At 32.5% G+C, this 26901-nt stretch overlaps 3 protein-coding genes across 6 annotated transcripts in view; all 3 read left to right on the plus strand.

The window, feature by feature from the left end:
• The window catches only part of pen-2 (presenilin enhancer, gamma-secretase subunit), a 6258-nt gene extending 172 nt beyond the window's left edge, over positions 1–6086 (plus strand). The window contains exons 2-5 of one of the 3 annotated variants that reach the window (XR_013882044.1): positions 597–657; positions 992–1078; positions 2281–2748; positions 2860–6086. Coding sequence is in view for 1 of the 3 variants with exons in the window: in XM_080170571.1 (XP_080026697.1) it covers positions 597–657; positions 992–1078; positions 2281–2378 (246 nt within the window). In the remaining 2 variants the exon portion in view is untranslated. Of the gene's footprint in view, positions 1–596; positions 658–991; positions 1079–2280 lie in introns of all 3 variants that reach the window. The other 2 variants (XR_013882045.1, XM_080170571.1) reach the window with 2 other exon arrangements.
• On the plus strand, positions 6075–16209 carry LOC145327052 (NSFL1 cofactor p47-like). Of its 2 annotated transcripts, XR_013882043.1 has the most exons (10): positions 6075–6141; positions 9562–9621; positions 10671–11288; positions 11732–11762; positions 12711–12796; positions 13249–13362; positions 13889–13977; positions 14370–14449; positions 15257–15377; positions 16131–16209. XR_013882043.1 is itself a non-coding variant. In XM_080170569.1 (9 exons), the coding sequence occupies exons 1-9, from the start codon at positions 6109–6111 to the stop codon at positions 15301–15303; spliced, it is 1158 nt and encodes a 385-aa protein (XP_080026695.1). In that variant the 5' UTR covers positions 6075–6108; the 3' UTR covers positions 15304–16209. The 2 variants fall into 2 exon arrangements, 1 of the variants encoding a protein (XP_080026695.1); XM_080170569.1 differs by having other exon boundaries at positions 15257–16209.
• The window catches only part of Hydr2 (abhydrolase domain-containing protein 2), a 12343-nt gene continuing 1650 nt past the window's right edge, over positions 16209–26901 (plus strand). The window contains exons 1-14 of the mRNA XM_080170568.1: positions 16209–16311; positions 16733–16866; positions 17348–17411; positions 18722–18839; positions 19632–19722; positions 20441–20502; positions 21326–21403; positions 23312–23371; positions 23916–24035; positions 24676–24779; positions 24959–25239; positions 25436–25539; positions 25913–25987; positions 26360–26545. Of these exons, the coding sequence (XP_080026694.1) occupies positions 16242–16311; positions 16733–16866; positions 17348–17411; positions 18722–18839; positions 19632–19722; positions 20441–20502; positions 21326–21403; positions 23312–23371; positions 23916–24035; positions 24676–24779; positions 24959–25239; positions 25436–25539; positions 25913–25987; positions 26360–26545 (1547 nt within the window). The 5' untranslated portion in view covers positions 16209–16241. The remainder of the gene's footprint in view (positions 16312–16732; positions 16867–17347; positions 17412–18721; positions 18840–19631; positions 19723–20440; positions 20503–21325; positions 21404–23311; positions 23372–23915; positions 24036–24675; positions 24780–24958; positions 25240–25435; positions 25540–25912; positions 25988–26359; positions 26546–26901) is intronic.

Genomic DNA, 26901 nt, shown 5'->3' on the forward strand with positions numbered 1-26901 from the left:
TTTATATTTTAATATTTTAGCTACCAGGGATAGAGGGGACATTAGGGTCCCCAAAGTTTTTAATAACGTTTTCTTAGTTGTTGTCTTAACAACTTTGGGGACTTTAATTTTGATTGGTTGGTCCTTTAAGCTGAGTGTCCAAACGTTTAAACGACTATTTATTATGTACAGAAGAATATTTTTGTGTATCATCATTTGGGATGTACATCAACTTATCGGCCGTTGTCTCATCCCTTTAGAGTTCTGCGTAGCTACTCACTCATCGGTTAGTCTGTAATTTTTACCTGTGTAATGTAAAGCTTATGTTTTTCATTGAGGGAGGAGTCAATTCGACTAAAAATTATGCTGGTACTTTAAAGTTTTATAAAAACACCATCTTATTTTTTTACTCTAAAACTATGGAGACTCTAATTACATCTTGATTAGTCGGTTCTTATCATAAGTGTCCAAGTTTGTCAACCAATACTTTTATATTGCAGAATGAGTAAGTTTGTTAGTGATTATAGGGTATTTGCGTCAAGCTTATTCTATATTTTTTCTTTCTTTAAACTTTTTATACATTGTTTATATGTTATTTTGAACTTTTTTATTTTCAGATTGGTTTCGCCTTTTTACCCTTTGCTTGGCTAGTTAATGCTGTTTGGTTTTTCAGAGAAGGTAACGCTTTTGCTCTTAAAATAAGAAAAATTTTAAATATATCATATTATTTTCTAATAAGTATCATTTAGTACCTAGCATAATATTTTAAGCTGTATTAATGGATACAGGATATAGGTGGATATAATGACAGAGGAAAATTTGTCGTCAATTTTGCTTGCTAATATGGACCTCATTTATCTTTTAGATCGTTCAACCAGTAGGAGGGGGGGGGAAAGGGGGGGGTCGTTATTTTAGCCAGCTGCGAGCATCACTTTATCAGAGAACATAAAAATTTGGTGCAACATCCAAGTAATAATATATCCACTACTGTACCTATTATCTTTTATTTCAGGATTTTTACGAGAAGAATTTGAAGGACAGAAAAAGATTAAGAAATATGTTATCTTGTCCGGGATTGGCTCTGCAATATGGACAATAGGTATGTTGCATTTTAGCTCATAATAATGGCGGTTTCCCCTCATACTGCTTCTGGACCACTAAGATATTTTTGATGCTTGTTTTAGGGGCTAAAAAATATTTGTTGTCCAAAATGTGAATAACATAAATAGATTTAACTAAGGGAAAAAGGGGAACAAATTGGTACCCAAAGTTTTATAAACACTTGCTCTCATTGAGTGTCTTAAAAACTTTGGATACCTTATTTAAATGTGGATGAGTTTAGTTTAAACCTGTAGTTTTATTTGTGATATACATCATTTTATCTCACGCCAGGCTACAATTGAATCAAATAAAAGTAAGTGCCGAGCTCTGGGACCTATGTATGGTGAAATTAGACATAAAACCATAATGATTCCAGTTAAAACCAAAATATTTCAGCGGGATCTTTTTGAGAAAATTAGATTTGAAAATTTCAAGTTCAATTTTCACCCTCTAGGAGTTGCCGCATAATCATGACAAGAAAAGCAAAGATTATTAATTCTAAATTTTGGACAAGTTTGCTTTTATAAAGTTCTTCACAAAACCACTCCTGAAGGGAGTTAATTAATGGCCATTTTTATCAGTTGCTTTGCTAAGTTACAGAAATTCAGCCTTAAATAAATCATAAGAGAGTTTTATGAAAGACTTCATAAAAGCAAAGTTGTTCAAAATTCTAAATAAATAATCTTTGCTTTTCTTGTCATGATTCTACGGCAATCTTAGGGGGTGAAAATTGAACCTGAAATTTTCAAATCTAATTTTCTCAAAAAGATCCCGCTGAAATATTTTGGTTTTACCTGGAATAATCATGGTTTTATGTCTAATTTCACCATACATAGGTCCCAGATCTCGGCACTTACTTTTGTCTTGATTCAATTGTAGCCTAGCGTGATCTCAATTGTCCTATCCCTTAATTTCCTGATCTATCAACCTTTAAAGATTTACCTTTTACATTTATTCATATTTCTAATTTTTTCCAGTATGGCTTCGAAACCGATTATATCCGCTATATTAGCACCATTTGTCCGCCACATTAAAAAATCATGTATTACAGTTTTCCTCGAATATTAAAATATAGATCATAAGATTCATACTAGTTTCGTCAGGCGGGGCCTTAAACTGGCTTAGATCTCATAATTTTTCATTTAATTATCCGCGGAAAGCTACTAATACTATGTAATACATAAATTTCTTAAATTTCAGGTTTTATATCTTGGATATGTGTGTTCAGTTACAACAGAGTGGCGTGGGGAGCATTTGCTGATAACATGAGCTTCAATATTGCTATTGGAAAACCTTAAGTGGTCATAACACTGTTTTTTCATCATTAGTTTATGAATATAAACTTAATTGATGAAAGTTTTATGTGATATATACAATACATAGGTTAATTTATGATAGGTATTATTTATAGCAATATTCCCAAAATTTAATCACTTTCTCAACTTATTTTTAAAGGTAAGCCTGTCATTTTTTTTAAAGACTGTAATAGTTAAAATAACTTAAATTTAAAATTTACATTAACAAAGCATATTTTTCTTTCAAAAGAAATAATACCGGTAAAGAGGCATTATCTAGTTTAATTTTATTTCCAGTGTGGCGTCGAATCCGATTAATATCCTCTGGATTAGAACCGGTTTTCAGCCATACTGAAAAATCATTTATTTTATCGTATTATAGACAATTTTCCACGAATGTTAATAAATATGATTAATACCAGTTTTATAATTTTTTTTTATATCCGCGGAAAGCTGTCTATAATATAATGCGATAAATAACTAGTACTGTTTAAATGTACCTACCTTATTATCATATATACATATAATTTAAAACTTATTTATTTATTTTTAATTTTTTACCTAATCATTCCTTTAGAGCACAAATATTGATTAATGACATTTTAAATTTTGATATTTAAATTACTAAATCCTTAGGTAATTAATTATTAACCCAACTAAAATTATGCAAAAATAACAAATAATTACGAATTCGCTTTAAAATTTTGTAATGTTATAATGGATATACGATATGCGTGGATATATTGACAGGGAAAAAGGGAGAGGTAGGTTTCGGGTAAAATCCGTAAAGGTGTGTGATTTAAGGCTTAGAAATAGTAGTAGAACGATAATATTCACTAAATATGTGTATTTCTTATTGAAAAGAACTATAGACAATTTTTTTTAAGTTAACATAAATTTTTATCGTTATACTACTGTTTTTAACTTATTTTCCGAAACCTACCTCTCCCTTTTTTCGTAAATTTAGGTTGCTAACATGGAACTTATTTCTTGTTCATTTCGTTCGTCCAGTAGGAGGGGAGGTTAAGGGGTATCTTTAATTTAGACAGTATCAATTTATAAGAGTGCATGAAAATCTGGTGCAACATCCAAATAATAATATATCCATTTGGATTCCTCACTTGTGAGTTCTTGAGTTACATAAGATTTCATTCTGTTATATATGTATGATTGATATACAACAAAGTTATGTAACCACAAAGTTTGAGTGGTGCTCTTATAATGTAGTCATTATTACATTTCCTTTTCTTTTAATGACGAATAATATCCCCTAAACTTTATAGACAGCTTTCCACGGATATTAAAATGAAAAATTTTAACCAAAGGAGCCGGTGCCTGATAACAAAACTGGTATTAATGTTATGATTTTCATTTAAGTATTCGTGGAAAGTTGTCTGTAAAACGATGCAATAATGATTTTTTAATAATGGCAGAGAACCGGTTCCAATCAGCGAAGTCTGTAATATTTAGGGTTGGCAATCCGAATCCGGAATCCGGCCAATTTTTAGCCAATTTTGTAATCCGAATCTGGAATCCGTTTTTTAAGAGCTAATTCGGATTCTTAATTGGTAGGCTAAAATTAGCGTCTTGAGTTTTTTCTTTAAACTCCGCCTTTTTTAAGGCAAATATTATCATCATTATATATAATATCTTTTAAATCTGGTTCGATTCGAAAGAACATTAATTTTTAGGACACATGTAGCACTTAATTTTTTTAATTTAAAAAAAAGCCTTTTAAAACATTGTTAGAATCCGGAATCCGAATTCGGAATCCGTCAAAAATAAGAATCCGGAATCCGCGGGAATCTGTAAGAATCCGAATCCAGTCCAAAATTTTGACGGATTGCCATTCCTAGTAATATTAGCTATTTAAAATTAAGATAAATTGGTACAATGTGTGAACACTATTTTGCATCACGTTTTGAATTTGTACTTTGGGACACTTTTCTAATTATCTAACTCTATCTTAGTTGCTAGGTTTAACTTTACATCCAGGGAGGGAGGGGACATTCACCTGTTTATTACACTAGTCCACAAAGTTTTATATTCTTATCCGTTGACCTATCAACTTTGGGGACACTTTCATTAAATTTTTATTGTCCACTAGATTAAAATCGGTTCTCAGCCATACTGAAAAAGGATGTATAGTATCCTATTAATATCCGCTACTTTGTTCTTTTTTTTGTTGGCAGATAATATGTTTTCTTTATATTAAAATGGGACTGATCTAGAAATATGCTAGTTGCCTAGCCCCTAGATTCTAGGGGAGTGCGTAAGGGGTCAGGAAAATAGCATTAAACAATCCAAACCTAAAGCTATCTGAAAAGTACAATCATTTCGGACTACCAGTTTCCGAGATCTTAGCAAAAAAACTTTACTACTTTATATTATAGTATATAAACTCGTACAAAAGCCTTTTTAAAAATCCCTTTATCCTTAATTGATAGTCATATTAATTTATACATTAAAAAATGATAATAACTTATCACCATCTCATGATCAATTTAAAACAAACAAACATTAAATCAGGATATTTTTGTCTATAAGAGGGGAAGCAATTATTATGTTTGCTGGCGCAAAGAGAAACTGTATTTTGCGTAGAGACTGTATTTGAATAGGGTAGATTATTTTACAAAGATTAATTTAATAAGGGTTGATTGACTGCCTAGCTAAAGCTTAACATAACGGATGTAGAATAGGTGGATATTATGACAGGAGAAAAATTGTCGTCAATTTAGCTTGCTAACATGGAACTTCTTTAGTGGTCAGTTCGTTCATCCAGTAAGAGGGGAGGGAATGGGGTAAAAGGGCGAATCGTTATTTTAGTCCGCTGCAAGTTTCATTAAACTTGCTGACATTAAAATCCAAGTATTAATATATCCATTTGAAACATATCCTTATTTTTATAATTCTAATAATTTTAACATGAAATGGATGGTTCTAGTAGAACATAGAAAATATTTAAAATCAATGAAATTGCATAATAAAGAAAAGGAAAGCTACAGGAGAAAGCAAATTCTAATTATTTGTTCCTCAAAGCAGAAACTTGACAGAAACGTTCAGTCATTTAAGTTTTTTCCAACCAATATAGAAATTATATTAATACTTATGTAGTACAACTAATATAAACCAAAAAGATTATTTTGAAATATTATAATTTATGTTAATTTAATAATATCATGTTTTAATGTGATAATATAATTAAATTGTTAATATATTAATTTAAGAAAAAACTATTATATTAGACTTGAAACATACGTTTTTAAAAAAATTTTCCAGTATAGCCTCGAAACCGATTAACATCCGCTGGATTAAAATCGGTTCTCAGCCATACTGAAAAATTATGTATAACATAGTATTACAGACAATTTTCCACGAATATTGAAAGGAAAATCCTGAAATTAAAAACATTTTTGATAGCCTTTGGCCCCCTTGAACCAACAAAACTGGTTTTAGTTTAATATTTTTTATTTTAAATATTTTTGAATAATTATCTGTAATACGATGCTACAAACATTTTTCAGTATGGCTGAGAACTGGTTCTAATCCAGCGGATATAAATCAATTTTGAAGCCATACTGGAATATATATGAAATCTATTTGTTTCCTATGTTTAAAGTCTTATAAATTAGAAAATATCCCTAAAACCTGCATTTAGTTAACAAAAATTTGTGTACAGTGAAAATTTTGATATTGTATTTGTATTTCAGATACATAATATTTATTTATTAAAATGTCAGATGATTCAGTTATAGCAGAATTTCAGGTAAAATCCTAGCAAGGTATGGCTTCGAAACCGATTAATATTCGCTGGATTAGAATCAGTTCTCAGCCATACTGAAAAATTATTCAAGGCATCGTATTACAGACAATTTACACAAATAGTTACCGGGTCTAACAAAACTGGTAGGATTGATTATAAGATTTTATTTTAATATTCGTGGAAATTGTTTTTTTTTTTGATACGTTGCTTTTCATAATTTTAATAATCCTGCAATCTACAATATTTGAAATTGATGAGAAAATTTAGCTGTTATATAATGATATTCTGTTAAAACAATTAAGTAATGACCTGTTTTTCTTGCTAAAGTAAGCAAATTTCCAAAAAAATATTTGTTATTTTTTGTCGCAATTGAAATATCCCTTTCATTTAAGAAACATAAATAAACACTTCAAGACAAGAATAGTAAGATTATTTTAAATTTAAATGAACAGTTTATATAGAACTTTAAGGGTATTCATTGATTCAAGTCTTAAATCATAAAATAATAAAGAAAAGATAATAGCCTTTAGGAAATTAATATAATAACTTAGTATTTATTTTTTATCATTTTGATATCATTGTGATAAAGGAAAAATAAGCTATGAATATCTAGTAGTCAATAATTGTATACTTATCGATAAAAGTGGTTTAGAGAACATGATTAACTAGTGTTAGTTTAAAGGGGTAGTTTCACGAAATGCATTTGAACTTAATTTAGCGAACCGCATATTTTATCCTGGTTAAATGGTTCAACTACATTTAAATGGCATATATTTGAAAGAATTTAAATTTTCTACCACGTAGTTTTTAAAATATCAAGACTTGAAAATCGTCTTTTTAAATTGCATGTATCACAAAAAGACAATTTTTAAGTCTTGATATCTTAAAAACTACGTGGTAGAAAATTGAATTTATTTCAAATATATGCTATATAAATGTAGCTTAACCCATTTATCATTTATCATTTAGTTTCTACCTCAATAGAAAACATTGCAAAACTGTTAAATTTTATCAATAAGTGTGAAGTTTCTAAAAGAAAGTTCTGTTATGCTAAGATTTTAATATTATTTTTCACATCGTATTATAGATAGCTATCCGCTCATATAAATATAAACAAAACTGGTATTAATATTATGATTTTTATCTTAATATCTTTGGAAAATTGTCTAAATACAATATGATTAATAATTTTTCAGTATGGATTAGAGTCGTTTCTAATTCAACGGACAAAAATCGGTTTCGAAATTTAATGTTTTTTTTATTTTTGACGTTTTTTTATACAATAAGTTTTTATTTTGCTTAACAACTACCTTCACTTGTTATATTGAGCATGTTTATATTAAGAACCTGGGTCATGTTGGCGTTGCAGTTCAGAAACCAGTCCCAGGTTTCTTTACTCTGACATAACCCAAAAGCTGAGGTCCTCGAATGTCTGTATTGCAATATTAAGCTAATTTTTTTTTTTTAAAGAGCAGTATTCTGTTATACCTACAACATAATATTACTGATAATGTAACCAGTTTTATTAAATTTCTAGACTTATTTGCATTTCCTTCCATCAACATAACACATAAAAACGACCATTTATATTTGTTATAGATTAACTTTGCTGCTAAAAATTCTGAGATTACATTGAAAATTGCATAACTTTGATTTTAACCGGTTGTTAAGATGATTCATTTTAAAGATTTTACAAGAATAAAATGTTAACATTGATCGTTGTGAAAATAGATTTATTATTGCTTGGATCTTACACCAGATTTGCATGTACTCTAAAAATGTGAAACTTGTAGCTGGCTAAAATAAGTATCCCCCCCTCTACCCCTTTTTCTCATCCCCTTGCCTCCACTTGGATGAATAAATTGAACAATAAAACAGTTCCATGTTAGCAACCTAAATTGTCGTAAATTTTTTTCCTGTCATAATATCTACGTATATTCTATACCTATACTAGTATCCATTAGCGCATTGAAAAAAGCTAAAAAAAATTATTGGCATATGTTTGCCTGATTGTCTAATGTTTTTATAACGGACATACGGACGTGCTATAGATTGATAGTAACTACCTACACTAGTTTAAAAGTGACAAGAGTACACTTTTTATTCATCATCTTTTATCTACCTATTTCAAAATAATTCTTTCCTATTAGAAATTATGTTAATAAGAATTTAGATATTATTCATTTAATGAAGTATTTCCTTTTAAACATACATATATGAAACAAATTTACATTTTTGTTCTAATTTAAACTTATGGATAAAAATACTTCATCATGAAAAATATGAAGGCCCGGGCAAACAAAACTGGTATTAATTTTATGATTTTTATTTTTATTTTAATATGCGTGGAACATTTTCTGTAATATGATGCAATAAATGATTTTTCAGCTAGGCTGAGAAAGAACCGGTTCTTATCCAGCGGCAAGTAATCGGTTTCGAAGTCATACAGGAGTACTGTGTATTTTTGTAATCTGTTTTTAACCAATTTCTTTTTAATTCCTCTTTCAAAGCAGCCCCCAATATCCAGTGTTTACCAAATATTTCAACTAAATAAATTCTAAGAATATCATTCCCTGCTTCTTAGTCTTATCTTCCCATAACAGGAACTAACAGAGCTATAAAAATGGATATATTATTACTTGGATGTTGCACCAGATTTTCATGTACTCTGATAATGTGAAGCTCGCAGGTGTCTAAAATAACGACAAACCCAACCCATCCCATTTACCCTAACTCCTTCCCCTCCTTCAAATAAATGAGGACCATTAAAGCAACTAAATGGACGACAATTTTCCCCTGTCAATATATCCACGTATACTATATCCATTGGTATAAAGCTGTAAAATGATCAAATATTTTGTTAATGTCAAGAAGAACAATATTTATATATATTTTGTGTTAGTCATAGTTTGACTTTGTGCTAGATAGGTTATATCATATATCAGGCGTAGCATTTGTGTTTATATATTAACAAGTGATTTTCATATTAAATATTAAGTGTATAAAAAAAGTTGCCATTTACATTTGGATTTATAAAACTGATATTTATAAAGAATTTTGTATTCTTTCTGAAAATTAATTTTTATTTGATCACAATTATAAACATAGAAGTACATTAAATTTTAAGATTTTAAAAAGTTGTTGTATTCAAGTTTGGTCAAAATAAAAAAAAGCTGATTGACTATAAATATCAGGGATCGACAGCTGTGCGTCAGCCTCTGTGAAATCGTCATATTATAACTTTAAAATTCAACTGGATGTCTAAACCTGTTCCTAAACAGACAATCCATCTTTTTTTTTACACACGAGCCGGTTTAAATTTTAGGCTCATGCGCGGCTGTCGAGCCCTGATAATTGATACATGATGACAAGTAGTACAACTATAATTGTTTTGATTTTAAAATGATAGCACCATTCTTTCAGGCAATTACAGGCTGTGATGTAGAGAGAGCAAAATTCTACATAGATTCCGCAAATGGACAGGTAAGCTTCATTTTTAAAATTGTATTATAAAAAGTTTCAAGTATGGGTTCGAAACCGATTAACCGGTTCTCATCTTTACTGAAAAATTAATTATAGCATCGTATTACAGACTATTTTCTACAAATAAAATCATAAAATTAATAGGTACCAGCTTTCTTTTTTTTTCATTTTAATATCCGCGGAAAGCTGTCTATAATACAATGTGATAAATAACTATTTAAGTATTATCCTAAAAAATGCAATACCTAATTATTTTTGCATAGAATTTCAATACAATGCGATAAATAACTATTAAAGTATTATCCTAAAAATTGCAATACCTAATTATTTTTGCATAGGACTTCAATTTCTTTAAGGTTTTATTTTTGCATGCTTTAGTAGAATGATAAAATCTCTTTAAATTCCGCATTATGTCAAATTCAATTCTAATTACTTTCTAACTTTATTTTTGTACTTTAATAATACCTAATATTTTCCAAAATCTAATGTTATTTTGATAAAGTTTTACATATCATCCTATCCTCTTATATTAAGTAGTAAGCTTTTTGTCTGTAGCGAAGGATCTTGCTAACCGCTGAACCGATATGGTTCTCCTTTATAGTGAAGTTTTCTATATGTCTATTGAAGGTTTTTAAACTATTTTGGGGGAGCGTATCACCGACCTCCCCCCCCCCCCCAAATAAAAAATTACTCCCCCCCCCCTCAACAAAAAATCAACCTTTTACTTTTTCTTAAAAAAAAACAATTTAAAAAATGGTTGGGTCGACCTCTCCTTTCCACCTTTAGTGCCCCTAGAGACTTCTAGGGGCGTAGCTACTAGTTATGTAAAAGTAGTATGTTTTTTTTGTCTGAATCTTAAGATCTCAATAACGACTTAACAGATTGAGTTCTCTATTTTCCTTCCATAGGGCTTGTGTTGGTTTTAGTCTATTTTATTTTTAGATTTATGTCTTGGAATAGTTTTAATCTATTTTCTAGTAAATATACATATATGATATTGTCACTAAACATGTTAAATTCAGTGATTAATGAAATCTTTTTCTCTTTAGTTGGACCTAGCCATATCAAGTTTCTATGAGAATGATGGAGGCGCAGATGCGGCCATGGCCGATGCCTCCGCAGATGTACCTCCAACCGCAGATGCAGCTTCCGGCGGCGGCGGTGCTCCACCAGCAGCTGCCGCCGCGCCTCCAAGAGGAGTTGTCAATTTTCCGGCTGACGATAGCGACAGCGAGGAAGAGGAGGGCCAGGCATTTTATGCCGGCGGGTCAGCACACAGCGGCAATGTTATTCTAGGCCCCGGCAAGAAGAAGGACATTGTCGGCAAGCTGTTTAAACGGGCCAGAGAAGCGGGCGCCGAAGAGGTGCGAGCCGGTGAGCCGGGATCTTCGGGCGGCGGAGCCGCCAGCAAAGCATTTCTGAAGGGGGGATTCAAACTTGGCGACGACAGCACACCCAGTCAGTTTGTGGGCCAGCCCGGGGCGGGATCGTCGGGTGGAGCCAGCGGTGAAACCGGCGAACCGCGGACTTTTGTGTTGAAAATGTGGCAGGAAGGATTTAGTTTGGATGATGGAGACTTGAGGAGGTATGATGATCCGGGGAATAGAGAGTTTCTGGCAAATATTATGAGAGGTTCTATACCTACTGAACTTATTAGGGAAGCTCAGGTAAAGTTTTATTTATGATTTTATAATATTGTACTGCTTCCTTCTGGGTGTGCCCAGGGGCTGCGATACAGCCAATTAATTCTATTTGAAATTGCCGAAAATTGAATACTTTGTTGGCGTAGAGTTGACGTAAAACCTATTTTTTAATGTAGCTGAAGGGAAGTGGGTAAGAATGGGGAGAAATAAGGAAAGAGGGTTAAGGTGAAAATTGATTTACAGACTTTACCTATTTATTGACAAAGGTTGTTAAATCAATTCAATCGTTATAGGATGGCTTAAAGGTGCCAGAGAATCTTCTGAATTGTGTCATTCCAAAAACGTTGTAAGCGGTTTCTATTGTTGCTATTATATTAATACTAAGATTCAGGGAGAAATGCCTTGATCATCTAATTACCATGAACACAGGTTTAAATCAAAGGTTTTTAAAGTTATTATTCTTTTAGGGTGGAGAGGTACATGTTGATATGGAAGATCACAGGAATGTTTTTACAATAGAAACTACATCATACCAATTTCCCAGTTTACCTGACTATATATTTTCATATTTAACAATCGTTATATTATTACTTGAATCTTACACCAGATTATCATATACTCTAATAAAGTAAACTTTGTAGCTGGATAAAATAACAATCACCCCATCCCCTCCTACTGGATTAACAAACTGAATAATAAATTATGCCCTTGTTACCGACCTAAGGGGGGGGGGGGGTTAATGCAACCATCTCGTAATCAATGTATAAATGGCACTTAGAATTCGAATTTCGATCTAAAATTCTGCATGAGTAATCCTTGGTAGGTCTATTTTCCCTAAATCGAACAAAAAAGTTGAAAAAGTAACGGCTAACGGCTCAGCCGTTTAGCCGTTTTTTGGCTATTTTTAGGGTAAATCTGTCATAAATTACGTAGGAATCAACTTTTTTAAACATATTTTTGCTGTAAATCATGTGAAATGATACAAAAACAACATTTTCAGATTTCTAGTACCAGCAACTACCGGCTAGAACCGTTTGAAAACATATTGGAGCAGAAAATAGTATTATGTGGAGATAGGTTTCGTGATGATTTGCATTGAAAATAGCCCAAAAAATGGCTAAACTGCTGAGCCGCCAGCTGTTAGCCGTTATTTTTCCAACTTTTTGTTCGATTTAGGGAAAATAGACCTACCAAGGATTACTCATGCAAAATTTCAGATCAAAATTCGAATTCTAAGTGCCATTTATACATTGATTACGAGATGATTGCATTAAACCCCCCCCCCCCCCCTTTGATGATCATTTTTCTCCTGTCACAATATCCATGTATATTCTTTATTTTTTTTGCATTTAACAGGGACTGTAAAGTTTAAATAACACTGGACCAAAGTTTTATTACTACGTAATCTTATTCGTTGGCTTATCCATTTGTTGAAACAACAATTGAACAGAAATGAAGAGTTTGTGAAACCCAAGAGGAAGCCCAAACCATTTGAAGGTTCCGGCCAGACTTTGGGATCCATTGCTCCTCAGGTAATGGAATAAATATTCCAATATGGCTTCGAAACTGATAAATATCCGCTGGATTATAACTTGTTCTCATAAGATTGATATCAATATTAATAGTCCCCCTTCGGCCTAACAAAACTGGCATTAATCTTATGATTTTTAATTTCTATTTTATTATCAACCTACTTATTGTATTTTTTAGTAGCAAAGCTTCTAACGTAATTTTCTCAGTAAATATTTAGGATAGACGGATGAATTCCTAAAGATTTCCAATGCTTATGAGCATCCAGTATGTAATTTACTTTGTTTGTCGGTCATGCTACAAAATATGAATATTAAAAAAGATTCAACATTTTAAATCACCTTATCTCCATCCATATATTTTTGTGCATCCTTGTTATTTTAAAAATTGGTTACAGAATACAAACTTTCTTGTGCCAATATCTAAAATATTTTTGTTAACAGCTGTTTTTTAGGTTACAGCTGGTAGTCCAGCTGCCGCAGCTGGTCCCTCAGATCCTGCCCAGGCAGAAACAGCTGCCAAATCACAAGCTGGGGTAGATGAATCAAAACCTACAACAAATATCCAGGTTCAGTTTTTTAAAATTTTTAATGAGAACATTTGAAATCCAGTGAGGAATACTACCTAATTCAGCTAAATGAATAAAAATTAAACTTTTCAACCCCTTAAAAATTACTGTTTATGTCATTAAAGTAACTACAGTATAATGTTGTATTCTATAATTTCCAACAAACATGATTTATTGCCCCTTCCCCACCCAAATTCAAAGGAAAATAGGTTAATATATCCTTTTCTCGAATCCCCTCCCCCATTCTTGTAGTAAAACATTTGGCATATTTGTGATCTTTTTATGTATGGCAGTAAAATGGTTTTCAGATTATTTCCTTATAAGAAAGGGACAATTCGGATCTAGTGCAGTTTTCGGTAATCTCTACGTTCCACCATTTGTCTATAAGCAGCCTTTAGGTTCATAGATCTTATAATCTTTACAAGGAACATTTTACCGTGAAATGCACTACATCCGATATTTTTCTTCAAGGGGTTTAGAAGCCAATACATTCCTTAATATTTTATTCACATATTTTTTTCTCCAGGTACGATTAGCCGATGGATCCCGGTTAATTGTGAAGCTAAATCATGACCAAACAGTTGGAACTCTCAGACAGTACATCTGTACTGCCAGGTACACAAAATTTTACTTTTTTTAATTGAAAAAAATTCGAGGTTATTTTACGTCCATAGTGCATATAAAGTAACAGGATATGTCCGTGTGAATCTGTCAGTACCCTATGATCTCGCTGACCGCTGAACCGATAAGGTTCTACTTTACAATATAGCTTCTCTAAAGTCCTGGGAATGTTTATAACTATTTTGGGGGAGGGTACCACCACCTTCCTAGGAGAAATTGCCAAAATATATATATATATATAACAAGTGCTGTATATCGGCCTTTTAGATATTTTTTGGTAAAAAGCTGATATTTACATACTTTGAAAAGAAAACATTTTAAGCGCTGCTAGAGGCTTCTTAAAATTAGCTCCTTGAACTTTGCTTTATTTATTCCTTTATCCTCAGGCCACAGTATACAAGTGTACCATTTAATCTGCTTACCACTTTCCCAAACAAAGAGCTCACAGATGATTCTCAATCACTCAAGGAAAATTCAAAATAAAATGATGGTTGTAACATTAAACAAGGATGACAACATCCATAAGTAGCGAAACACAAAAAATCATGGAATGGACAAACGAACAAAGTGAGCTATAAAGCAGAAGCTCAATTGTCATAACAAAGAAATGTGAGAATGTGCAAAAACTGAAATAAAATCACGAAATCTCTAAGAAGTTTGGTTTATGTTTTTGCAAGCATGACGTACAGACGGACAAATTAATGTGTAGATCAGATGCTTATGTATCTCAGGAATCTTCACTGGAAATTTCAGCTGTCTATCTTTAATAGCAGCCGAGAAAATAACATAGTGTTTCGGACTGACAGACAGGCAAAGTGAAATATAGAGTAGCTTCGCTACGAAAAAAGGTTATTGATTCCCAATAACAAATAACCACAGAACATTGCATTAAAAGTAAACAGAGCAAGTTACTTTGATAACAAAAATAATAGTACAATTTGTTTTGCAAAGTTTTCAACACTTTCAATTAAGCTTTAATATGCTTTCCAGTATGGCTTCGAAACCGATTAATATCCGCTGGATTAGAATCGGTTCTTATCTATACGAAAAAGTTATGTCTAGCATCGTATTATATCCAGTTTTTTATGAATATGAAAATGTACAATCATGAGATTAAAACCAGTGATTTTTTTTAGCCTCGGGGCTTAAAAAACTGGCTTCATCCTTCTTACTTAACATTTTAATATCCGCGGAATGCTGTCTATAATATGATACAATAAAAAAACTATTGAGGTTTTTATTATAATCTAAATAAATTTCATATTTTGAATCCAGGAGGCAGGATTGCTTGGTGCAGCCGTTCTTCAGAGACTTAAATAGTTGTACTCTCATACAATTATAATATGTATTTTGTGATCTATACAAATTCTCGTTTTTTAGCTATTAACTTTTTGGTGAAGGAATAAAGAGCTAAAAAGGAACCTTTTTTCTGTTTTTCTTTCTACCTAAATAAAAAAATAGTTAGGTTGTAGATTTTTACGCAATTTTAAAAATTAAAAATAATTAGATTTTTTACATTTTTATAATGATAAAAACTGCTGATACGACTTCGTTGAATTTTCGTTTTAGAATTTAAGTTCAATTGAAGTCTTTCTTTTTTTATAATTATTTATTGTATTTATTCCTTTTTTACTGATTACTAACCTGGCTCTCTATTTATTACTTTTGATATTTAATATTTTTAACCTGGTGTATTAATGGTGATATTTGAATTGCACCTACATGTGATTGCAACCCAATAACATGGGTTATAGACGTTTAAGGGTGAGGGTAAAGGGGTGTTTTTACCCCTCACAAACCTTGAAACCCCCCATTTTACCCCCCACAAACTTTAAAACCTCCATTTTACCCCCTCAAAATAAAAATCTTGGAAGTTCTTAACAGGGGTGTAATGTATACATTCCAACCTATTTGAATTTCTTTCTCCATCCCCTATGTATTTATTTGCTCAAATTATAGTAAAAATACGGAATTTTTCTCTCTTTTTGTGGAGTGGCATGATTTCGAAATTATACCCCCCCCCCCCCCCCCCTGCACAAGAATCAATAGTCCACAGACCCTGCCATGACAATCCCGTGTGGTTGCATTTCAATATACGCCATTTGTAGTAGGGCATTTGAAAAAAGGTTTGTTTTTTCTTTTTAAAGTAAAGACAATGAACCCGTAAATTGGTAATTTTCACACATTTTTGAGGTGATGCATAATTTGTGATACGAATTTTTCAGATCAACCGCTTGGGTTGAAGTGGAATCTTCAAAATGTTGAGTTTGGTAATCGCAGCCGTGGTCCTCATCATCCTCTTCAAGATCCTCAATGTCAACAACTACCCAGGAACTTATGCCATATCATATTCAAAAATTATTTTTCCACGAAGCACTAGAAGGTTTTGGAGGTTTTTTGTTCTAAATGTTTTTGAGTTTGAAGGTTTTTTCTAAATGTTTTTGATAAACCTTAATAAAATTTGAGAGAGAAAATATTTAAAACAATCTTAATTGGAATCGCCAAAATTTTCAAGGTGCTTATTTTAGATTAGGTTAAGTAAAGGTTAGAATAGCCTTGCAGGGATATATTACCCCGTATTGATTCCGATTAATCCCAAAAGGTTGAAACACCTGAAGGACTAGAATAAAAAAATTAGAATAAGGTCTGTGTGGGGGAGGGGGGGGGGTGGGGGTGTTGGTCTCAAAAAAGATTCGAGTGAAGCTCCCAAAATAAATATTCTTAAAGATAATATGACATGATAATTTTGCAGAGAAATCTATGCTCTACTGTGCAAACAAACAATTCTTGGAGGAATTTATGAAAAGAGTTCCTGAATTGAATGAACCATACATACCAACAAGATTCTGGGGATTCAGCGGTCATATTCAAACTATTGTGCAGGTACAGATCAGGGAGGGATTGGACACTAGTCCCCAAAGTTTTATCTTAACGTTTTCTATTCCGTCGTTGGTTTAACAACTTTGGGATTAAATTTTTATTGGTTGTTCATTAAGTTGAGTGTCAAAACGTTTCAACCACTAACTGTAAATTACAACAGGGACAATTTTGTGTATAATCATTGGGTATGTACATCAATTTATCGACCATTGTCTTTTCACTTTAGATCCCTGGGTAGAAATACTTTTGCGGGACCTTATGTTTTTTTTTTTTGATTTTGGAACTGTAAATTTACCTAAATAACTTTGGTATCCAAAGTTTTATAACCACGTAATCTTATTCGTTTACTTAACAAAAACTCTAAGGATATGGATAGGACTCTCTCGAAAAGGCTAATATCGTGATTTTTCAAAACTTTAAATAGGGGGGGGGGGGGAGATTTAAGGTATGTATAGAAGCATCTTAACAGCTTGTTTTTGTGTAGGGTGTCATCTCCCGTTTGAACTGTCCTCTGGTGAATGGGTACAGAGTGTATCTCAAACTTACAGGTAAATATTCATTATCTTGATATTGCTGCGCTACCTATGAATAAAAATGTTCTTGTTCAATTGAATCTTTTAAATCATTCTGAATTAGAGCAACATGAAAGACATCATAGAATATTATAGAAAAATTTTTTTCAGTATTGCTTTAAAACTGATTAATATCCGCTTGAATTAAACTGGTTTTCAGCTATCCTTATACTAAAGTAACAGGATGTTTGTCTGTCTGTCTGTCTGTGTGTACCGAAGGATCTCGCTAACCGCTGAACCGATCGGGTTCTCCTTAACAGGGTAGATTCTCATATGTCCTGGGAAGGTTTTTAACTATTTTGGGGGAGGGTACTACCACCCTCCCAAAAGAAATGACAAAAAAATTGAAAATTTTCCTTAAATCTGGGAGACTTCAACGTCAAATAAGGTGATATCGTACATAAAAAATTATCTTTAACAAACAAAAACATTTAAAGTGTCACTAGAGGCCTCTAGGGGCGTAGCCGCTAGTACTGAATATAGCATCGTTTCCATGAATATTGAAATAAAAATCAGAAATATAAAATAAATACCAAACTATTTTACCTTCCTTTAAGTATAAGGTTTATCGATTGTAGATATATCTTAAAATAACTTTATTGGAGAGATCAGCAATCAGAATTAAATTTATAATGAGATATTTAAAAGAATAGGTATAGATAATAGATAATTTTGATATTATTACAATCTATTTTTCCATCATTAACTTTTCAAAAATGTAAATAATACACTTTATTGATTTTAATTTTAATTTGTTAGAGAATATTAAGTCATTTTTTTCATCATATATCAGTATAACGCAACTTTTATTAAATATTAATTGTCATACAGATGGCGCAACTTTTAGTTATCGCCTATATCTTGGACTAATATAGTTTTTTTTGGATTCTGCAACTTTTATTATCGTTATTGTTGTAGTTGGTATTGGTCACGCTTAAGTTTAACCAGATCATAGAATGGCATTTATATTACAACAATATTTACTTATTATATTTTAACTTTACAAAGATATGATAATCAATATTTATATATCAATACTTGGATGTTGTACAAGATTTTTATGAACTCTAATAAATTGATGCTTGCAGCTGGTCAAAATAACAATATTTCCCATCCACCCCCTTTACCCCATTCCCTTCCCTCCAATTGGATTAACGAACTGACTAATAAATGATGTTCATATTAGCAAGCTAGATTAACAACAAATTTTCCCCTGTCAAAATCCAATCCATTAATATAATTGACATGTATCCATATTTGGGGATAATGCAACATTTATATTTCAGATGGCGCAACTTTGAGTTACGACCTGTACCAGGCACAAGAGACACATCCTGATGGAGGTGACTTCACTCTGGCGGTCTGTCCTGGCATTGGAAATAACAGCGAGTCCGTTTACATTAGGTAAACATTTTCGTAGATTAAAATATAAAGATTTTATCCTTCCTTATTTGTTGGCTTAAAAACCTTGGTAATTTTTATCATGATTTTAATTGTTGTTTCAAACTAGCAGTGTTCAAACGTTTGGACCAATAATTTCAATCTATTATTTTATAATTGGTTGTAAAAAACTTATCCCTATCCCAAGGACCCTGTGCTGACTTTCAATTGGGTTTTTGAAAATCATTAAATAGCGTTTGAAATATTAACAATACCAGGTCACCACCAAAAAATCAGAAAGCAAGTTGCTAGCAGACAAAAAAAGGTCCACAACTAGGGGATCAAGCTAGTTGTCTGTATAAACATATTTATGTTTATACATTCCATTGCAAAAAACGCGATATTGGTTTTGTTTAAATATTCAATTAATTAGTTTTTTTCAAGAATTTCATGCGTGGGAAAATTGTTTTAATGTGAGAACCATTTAATTTTCATTTAAATTGTACATATGTTTTTCATTTAATTTCATATTTGTGACCCGTGGGAAATTTTTTTTAACGTGAGAACCATTTAATTTCTTTTTTTTAACTGTTTGATAAAAGTTAAACAAAAACAAAACAGTGAAAAAAATGAAAATTAAATGAAAAAACGTTTTATAATTTTATTCAAGAAATCATTAGCTAACATCAACTTTTTGTTGCAATAGAATGTTATTTAAGCAAACAAAAATTAGCATAAATGGATATTTAAATCCCAAGGTATTAAATATCCATTTATGCTAAATTTTGTTTGCTTAAATAACTCATTTATTTTCAGGAGGATTGTATTTAACGCGCAGAAGCATGGTTACCGCGTGGCTGTGCTCAACCATATTGGGACACTCAAAACTGTCCCCGTCACCAGCCCTAGGAATTAATATAACAAATATGGATTTAATTAATATGGACATTTTATTTCGCGTATTTTCCGTAAAGTTGTTTGTAACCGTTTAGTCAGAGGCGCTTATTAAGTCAAACTGTTCTTAATTATGACCAAATGTATATATATATGAAATCGCATAAATAAGAACAGTTTGACTTAGTAACCTCTGCTTCACCGTATTGGGACACTCAAGACTGTTCCAGTCACCAGCCCTAGGAATTAATATAACAAATATGGATTTAATAATATGGACATTTTATTTCGCGTAGTTTCCGTAAAGTTGTGTTCGTTTAGTCAAACGCGCTTATTAAGTCAAACTGTTCTTAATTATGACCAAATGTATGTATATTTATATGAAATTGTCATAATTAAGAACAATATTTTAAAAGGATTTTTTTACATATGCTACATATGTTCTAAAAATCAATGTTCTTGGTGTTCTCTATAATTCACTTCCGAGAATCGAACCAGATTTTAAAAGATATTATATATAATGATGAAAATCTTTGCCTTCAAAGAGGAGGAGTTGAAAGAAAAAACTCAAAACGCTAATTTTAGCCTACCAAATAAGAATCCGGAATCCTTTATTAAAAAACGGATTCCAGATTCGGATTCCAAAATTGGCCAAAAATTGGGCGGATTCCGGATCCGGATTGCCAATCCTAATTTCAATAATCCATTTTTCTTATAATTAATAATGCTGAAGGATTTTTACCTACGGCAACACCTGTGACTACAGCGCTATGGTCAAGGATATTGTCCGCAGGTATTACAATTTTTTATTTTAATGTCCGTGGAAAGCTGTCTATAATACGATGATCAAGAATATTGTGCGATGGTAGAACTATTTTTCCAGTATGGCTTCAAAACCGATTGATATCTGCGGGATTATAACCGGTTCTTAGCCATACAGAAAAATCAAGTATGACATTATTATCAATGACCTTATGAGAAAAGTGGTGTTATGACCGTTCGACCGCACCCTGACCGACTTTATGACCGATTTTTGTCCGGCTTTTACTACAGACATATATCATGAATATCTTGGCTTCTATTACAGCTAGAGACCTATAAATTTTTTTGGTAAACTCCTGAGCAACAATAAACAGATAAAAATATTAATTGGCGCCGCCAACCGCCGTTTTACCGCCGTAACCGCCGAAAATGGCGTTATTTGTAATTTTTTTGTTATGAAAAATAAAAGTTCGTCCTAAAATTTGGTCATCCTAGCTGCAAAATTGGCCGCTCTACAGCTGTTTTAAAATTTAGCCGCTGGCCGCTAAAAAGTGGCTAAGGAGCGGCTTGACTGCTATGACTAGAAAAAGTAATTTTCTCTAAAAATACACATGAACCACCAGAAAAAAAATTTTACGTCTTTATCTCTAACAGAAGCCGAGATAGAGGGGGGGGTAAATATGACCCCCCCCAGCCCCCCCCCCCCCCCCGATCTATTAAGGTGGGAATTGGGGCCCGATCTGTAAGGGTTAAAGTCTTCTTTAAGTAATATTCTATAGGTAGACCACCAACTCTTTGACTAAGGAGATTAAAATCTGCTTTAGCATCCAAGTAATAATATATCCATTATTAAGGTACAGAAACACAAGAATTGTTTGTCTTGGATTTTCTATGGGAGGAAATCTTGTCACTAAATACATTGGCGAGCCAAGGCATCATATTTATTCATTTATCAATTCAACATTATTTTAAAACAATTAGGTCTTGTATATTACTAGCGAAGCTACTCTATAATTTACATTGTATGTCCGTCATTCAGTCAGTAACTCAATGGGGGAAATGTGATTGTCTTGGTTGATATTGTTCAAAATAAATGACTGATTTTTTGTGTATATTTTCTTTTACTTTGTTTGTTCGTTCATTTTTATTTGCTTCGCTTCACTGGATGTTATCATCCTTGTTATTTTTAAGATTTTAGTTATTGACCAATATCTGAGTACTGAGGTGGATTCTTAAAAAACTTTTTGGCTCACTGCCTCTCCTAATTTAGTGAGGCTCGCTAAAATTTTTGTGAAAAACCCTCCTATTTTGTTAAATTTTTGTAGATTTTTAATGCGATTTTTTTTTTTTGGGGGGGGGGGGCTCACTAATTTTAGTGGGGCAGTGAGCCGAAAAGTTTTTAAAGAATCCACCTCTGTATAGCAACCAAAATTGACGACAAAAAATCCCCTGACTCAATATCTACGTATTCTATATCCATGAACATAAGACTTCAGATAAATATTTGATTTTCTCAAAATATTAATCAACTTTGTATGATTCTTATATCACCTAATGGATATAGTATATACGTGGATATATTGACAGGGGAATATTATTTGTCGCAAATTTAGCTTGGTAATATGGACCTCTTTTATTGGTCAGTTCGTTCATCCAGTAGGGGGTAAGAGGGGTGGATGGGGAGTAATGCTATTTTAGCCAGCTGAGGGGATCACTTTATTAGAGTACATGAAAATCTGGTGCAACATCCAAGTAATAATATATCTATTTTCTTATATTATTAATTTTACAATTTTAATATTATCCTATGTCACATTTTATCTTCTAGGAAATTTAAATATTTTGTATTCTTAAAGATATTTTATTTTAATATACGTATTTTTGGCACTTTGATCCTGTTTGTCTGTATGACTGTCTGTAGCTTAAGATCTCGTTTTTCTCTGGACTGATATGGTTCTCTATACAATGAAGCTTTTTACAGGTTCAGGGAAAGTTTCCTGAAAGTTTAAAACCTTTTCCAATGTGGCTTAGAAACCGATTAATATCCGCTGAATTAGAACCGGTCCTCAGCTATACTGTGTATTAAGATATATAAGTTTTCCGGAATTTTAATAATAGGGGGAGATTTGAAATCTGCATCAAATTTTAAGGATTTTTTTTATAAAATTAGTTTTTTGTATAATTCTTTATCTAAAAGCGGAAATGCATTTTGAGTTAATTAATTTTGACCAATAGGATAGGTGGATTTTAAACTACCTGCGCTCTAATTGGTTGAATAATGTACGCCATCCAATCAGAGCGCAGATTTTTTAAATCCACCAATCACAGATGCCAAAATTAATTGACTTAAATTGCATTTCCGCTTTTAGATAAAGAATTATAGAAAAAAACGAATTTTATAAAAAAAAAATCCTCAAAATTTGATGCAGAATTCAAATCTCCCCCTAACTTTAAAATTCCGGAAAACTTATATATCTTACTGTGTATAGCATGGTATAACAGACAATTTTCCACGAATTTTAATATTATATCCGTAGAAAGCTGTCTATAACACGATTCGATAAAAAAATATTATCAAGTTTTTTTTATTGTATTCCAACATATACCTATGCAGTTTTTAAATAATCCGTATAAAAAAGTAACAGGATGTCTGTTTGTCTATATCGAATGATCTCGTTAACCGCTGAACCAATTCGGTTCTCCTTAACAGGTTAGCTTCTCATAGGTCTCATAGCTGATTTTAGAATAGATAGCAAGAAACAATTTTACGAGTCCCTAGAGGCCTTTAGGGGCGTATCCGCTAGTTAAATATAAATGAATGAATAAATTGATATCTATAGAGTAAAACCCTCCAACGTGATTGCTGGTATTTCTGTCTGTCAAGGATATGATGCTAACAGGTTAGAAAAATTTTCAGTATGGCTTCGCAACCGACCAATATCCGCTAATTTCTGAACCATAATAAAAAATCATAAGTTATCAATTATTCACGAAAAAAAAATTAAGTCATGAAATTAATAGGTATAAAGTTTGTAAATGTCCATTTTTTTATCCACGGAGTGCTGTCTGTTTATAATAATATGTGATAAATCAGAATAACTATTAAAATTGCTTCTTCTATAATAAAAATATGATAATACAAAATCAAATAACAGATTTTCAGCCGATTAAACTTTGATCGTATAATGTTTGCGTTGAATATTACTTTATGAAACATTTTATAATTGCCCCATATTGGAGTCGGTTATGAGAAAAATTACACATATAATTTTTTTCTTTAATCCTAATTAATCTAATTAAATACAATGGCTGCTTAGAAATAAAAGAAATTATAATACATGGAATATGACATTAAGATACCTTCATAAGCGTTCCTTTAAAGTACAACAAAAATGTTTATTCAGAGCTTCAAGACTACATTATATGACGTAATTTATTGTTCAGGGCTATGAACATGTTGTTGGAATGGAAAGGTTTTAGACGTATGTACATCTACGCCATGACTGAGAACATGAAGGCCATCCTCAGGAGATGGTCCAACGCCCTCTTCACTGAAGAGATCAGGTACGTCAGGGATAGGAAACAGAATATACGTAGAGATATTATGACAGGGGAAAAATAGTAGTCAATTTAGGTTGCTAACATGGACTCATTTTGTGGTTAGTTCGTTTATCAAGTAGGAGGGAAGGGTAAATGTGGGGTATCGTTATTTTAGATCGCTGCGAGTTTCACTTTATTAGAGAACATGAAAATCTGGTGTAACATCCAAGTAATAATATATCCATTATATAGGTATATTATCTTACCCTTCAATTATTGTGTGTCAAATGTGACCTATCATTTATTCATTGGTGTGATGAGTCATTTAATTTACAAGTACAGTATCTTAACTTTCGATGTGGTTTCTTCAGGTTAGGCTAGGTCATATTGGTTACTGGGTAGCACCACAGGGTTATGGCAGTACAGGTTAAGGGCCTGTTGGGTCAGGGCTCCATAAAGACGTTAAGCAAGGGGAAAAAACTAGCCATCTTGTTTTCAATTTCTTTTAAAGATAAGATGGCGGGGGAGGGGGCAACAAACTTTCTTTGATATCTGAAAAAAAAGATTAATTGGACCAAAAGTCTTATTATTTTTTTCTGAAATACTTATAGAATAACGAGACAGGTAGTATTCAACAGTGCCACTCTAAAAATACTCTATTTAGAAATACGTATGGAGTGACCAGACAGGCAGTATTCAACAGTGCCACTCTAAAAGAAATGGACGACGTCTATATGAAGAGAATGCTGGGTTTTAAGTCTACCCAAGGTAAATTAAATCATGAATCTAAAGGGATAGGACAACGGCCGATAAATTGACGTACATGTAAATCCCCAATAATGGTGTACAAAAATATTTTAAATACTTAGAGGCCTCTAGGGGCGTAGCAGCTAGTTTTTAAAAAATGCTGACTTTCTAAATGATAATATTTTTGTTTCTCTTTTTAGAGTTCTACAGATCCATGAGCAGTTGCCACCACATGAAGAATATCCGAGTGCCCATGGTATTCCTCAACGCTCTTGACGACCCCATCGTCCCACCCCCGCTGCTAGAAATACCCAGGGACGTGGCTCTCAACAACGAGAATGTCATCTACATTGAGCAGAAGTTTGGCGGCCATCTTGGATTTTACGAGGGCGGGTTCATCTACTCCAACCCGCTGACATGGCAGGATAGGATTATTGTGAAGATTGGGCATGCTCTAACCATGGGCTATAGCTCTAATAAGGTAAGATTTAGGTTAACACCAGGTAATAATAAAGGCAAGAGGGGATATTTATATTACACTGTAAATTATACTGGTACCTAAAGTTTTATCTTATTCGTTGGCTTAAAAACTTTGGGTTACTTTTAATAAATTTGATTGATTGGTTTTGAACTATTAGTGTCCAAAGTTTTTAACCAATAAGTATCCATTTGTGTAGGTGGAGATAAAGGAGAACTTTGAGCTTGAGCTGGCGGACTCTGGGGACGGACATCCATCTGGTATCTGGCTCAAGGCCATCAGCAAACAAAACTCGGTCGAAAGGTAAATTTTATTGGTCCCCTAAGTTTTTTAAACTCAAAATCTCTGGCTCAAGGCCATCAGCAAATAAAATTCTGTTGAGAGGTAACATTTACTTATAATGGAGGGATGGGATATTGGAATGTAAATTTTGTTAGTCTCCAAACTTTTATAATCTTGAACACTCATTTTAATCTACACAAGGGATAATTTTGTTTATTGCATTGATTGTAAATTTTTTTTTGGCGATTTCTCTTGGAAGGCTTTTAAAATAGTATTAAACCTTCCCAGGGTCCTATGAGAGGTTACATTGTAAAAGAGAACCATATCAGTATAGCGGTTAGCGACAGATAGACAGACAAACATCCTGTTACTTTTATAAGATGATTTTGTTTAGTGATTCTGGAGAGGCCGAGACCGGGAAGAGATTTCTGAAGCCGGATAAAATTCCATTCTTTGAAACACCAGCCACGTAAGTAAACATTACACATTATACTATGGTCGTTCCGTTCGTTTGTCCGTAACGGATAGCTCATAGTTTTAGCCAGATAAAATTACATTCTTTTAAACACTGGCCATTTTGGATGTCCATAACAAAAAGCTCTTTGAATTAATTTTAGGTTGTTAAAAGTTGTGATATTTTTAGAGCCAAGGCAACACACCCAAACTTCTTACTATTTATATCACGTGTCCTTTTTAACCCCATCCCCTCCCCTCCCCTCCTACTTGATGACCGAACTGGCAAACAAATGAGGTCAATATTATCAAGCTAAATGGACGACAAAGTTTATCCTGTCTATATATTCACTTATATATCCTACAAACATTAATCTTTGATTTCTAGGAGTGAGATGAGCAGCAGCCATGAGGAGGAGGGAGAGAGCAATGGAGATGATACGGAGGCTGACCTGGAGACAGAGGCAGATCTGGAGAGCGACAATGACGGACATGGTGCTGTGAGTGGACACCCCCGCCGTGCTCCCCCAACGCTGACTCCGCCAAATACGCCTGTCTGTTCTAGCAGAGCTAGGTAACATTTTTACTTGAAGATTCTATAACAGTTAGTTTCGATATAAGGAACTTAGCAACCGTTACCAGAATGTCCGTGCGTCCATTTAAAACATGCTGATTTTCAACTTTTGACAATTTTTTGTACTATTTAATTAGCCTGTTCATTTGATTTTTAGAATAATAATTCCTAGGACAATAATGTATAATATTACAGGCAAAGCATTTTTATAATCAAATCCTAAAAATGAAAGTATGTTCTTTTACTCAATTTTTCATAGAATTTATGTATAATTTTGTTTATACTTACTTATTCATTTTCTGCTTATTAGTTCTGACACTCTACAAGTGTTATTGTTCGTTTGTCCTTCGATAGAG

The sequence above is a fragment of the Acartia tonsa genome, chromosome 8 (assembly GCF_053477335.1).
Source record: "Acartia tonsa isolate MP-2025a chromosome 8, ASM5347733v1, whole genome shotgun sequence".
Lineage (NCBI taxonomy): Eukaryota > Metazoa > Arthropoda > Copepoda > Calanoida > Acartiidae > Acartia > Acartia tonsa.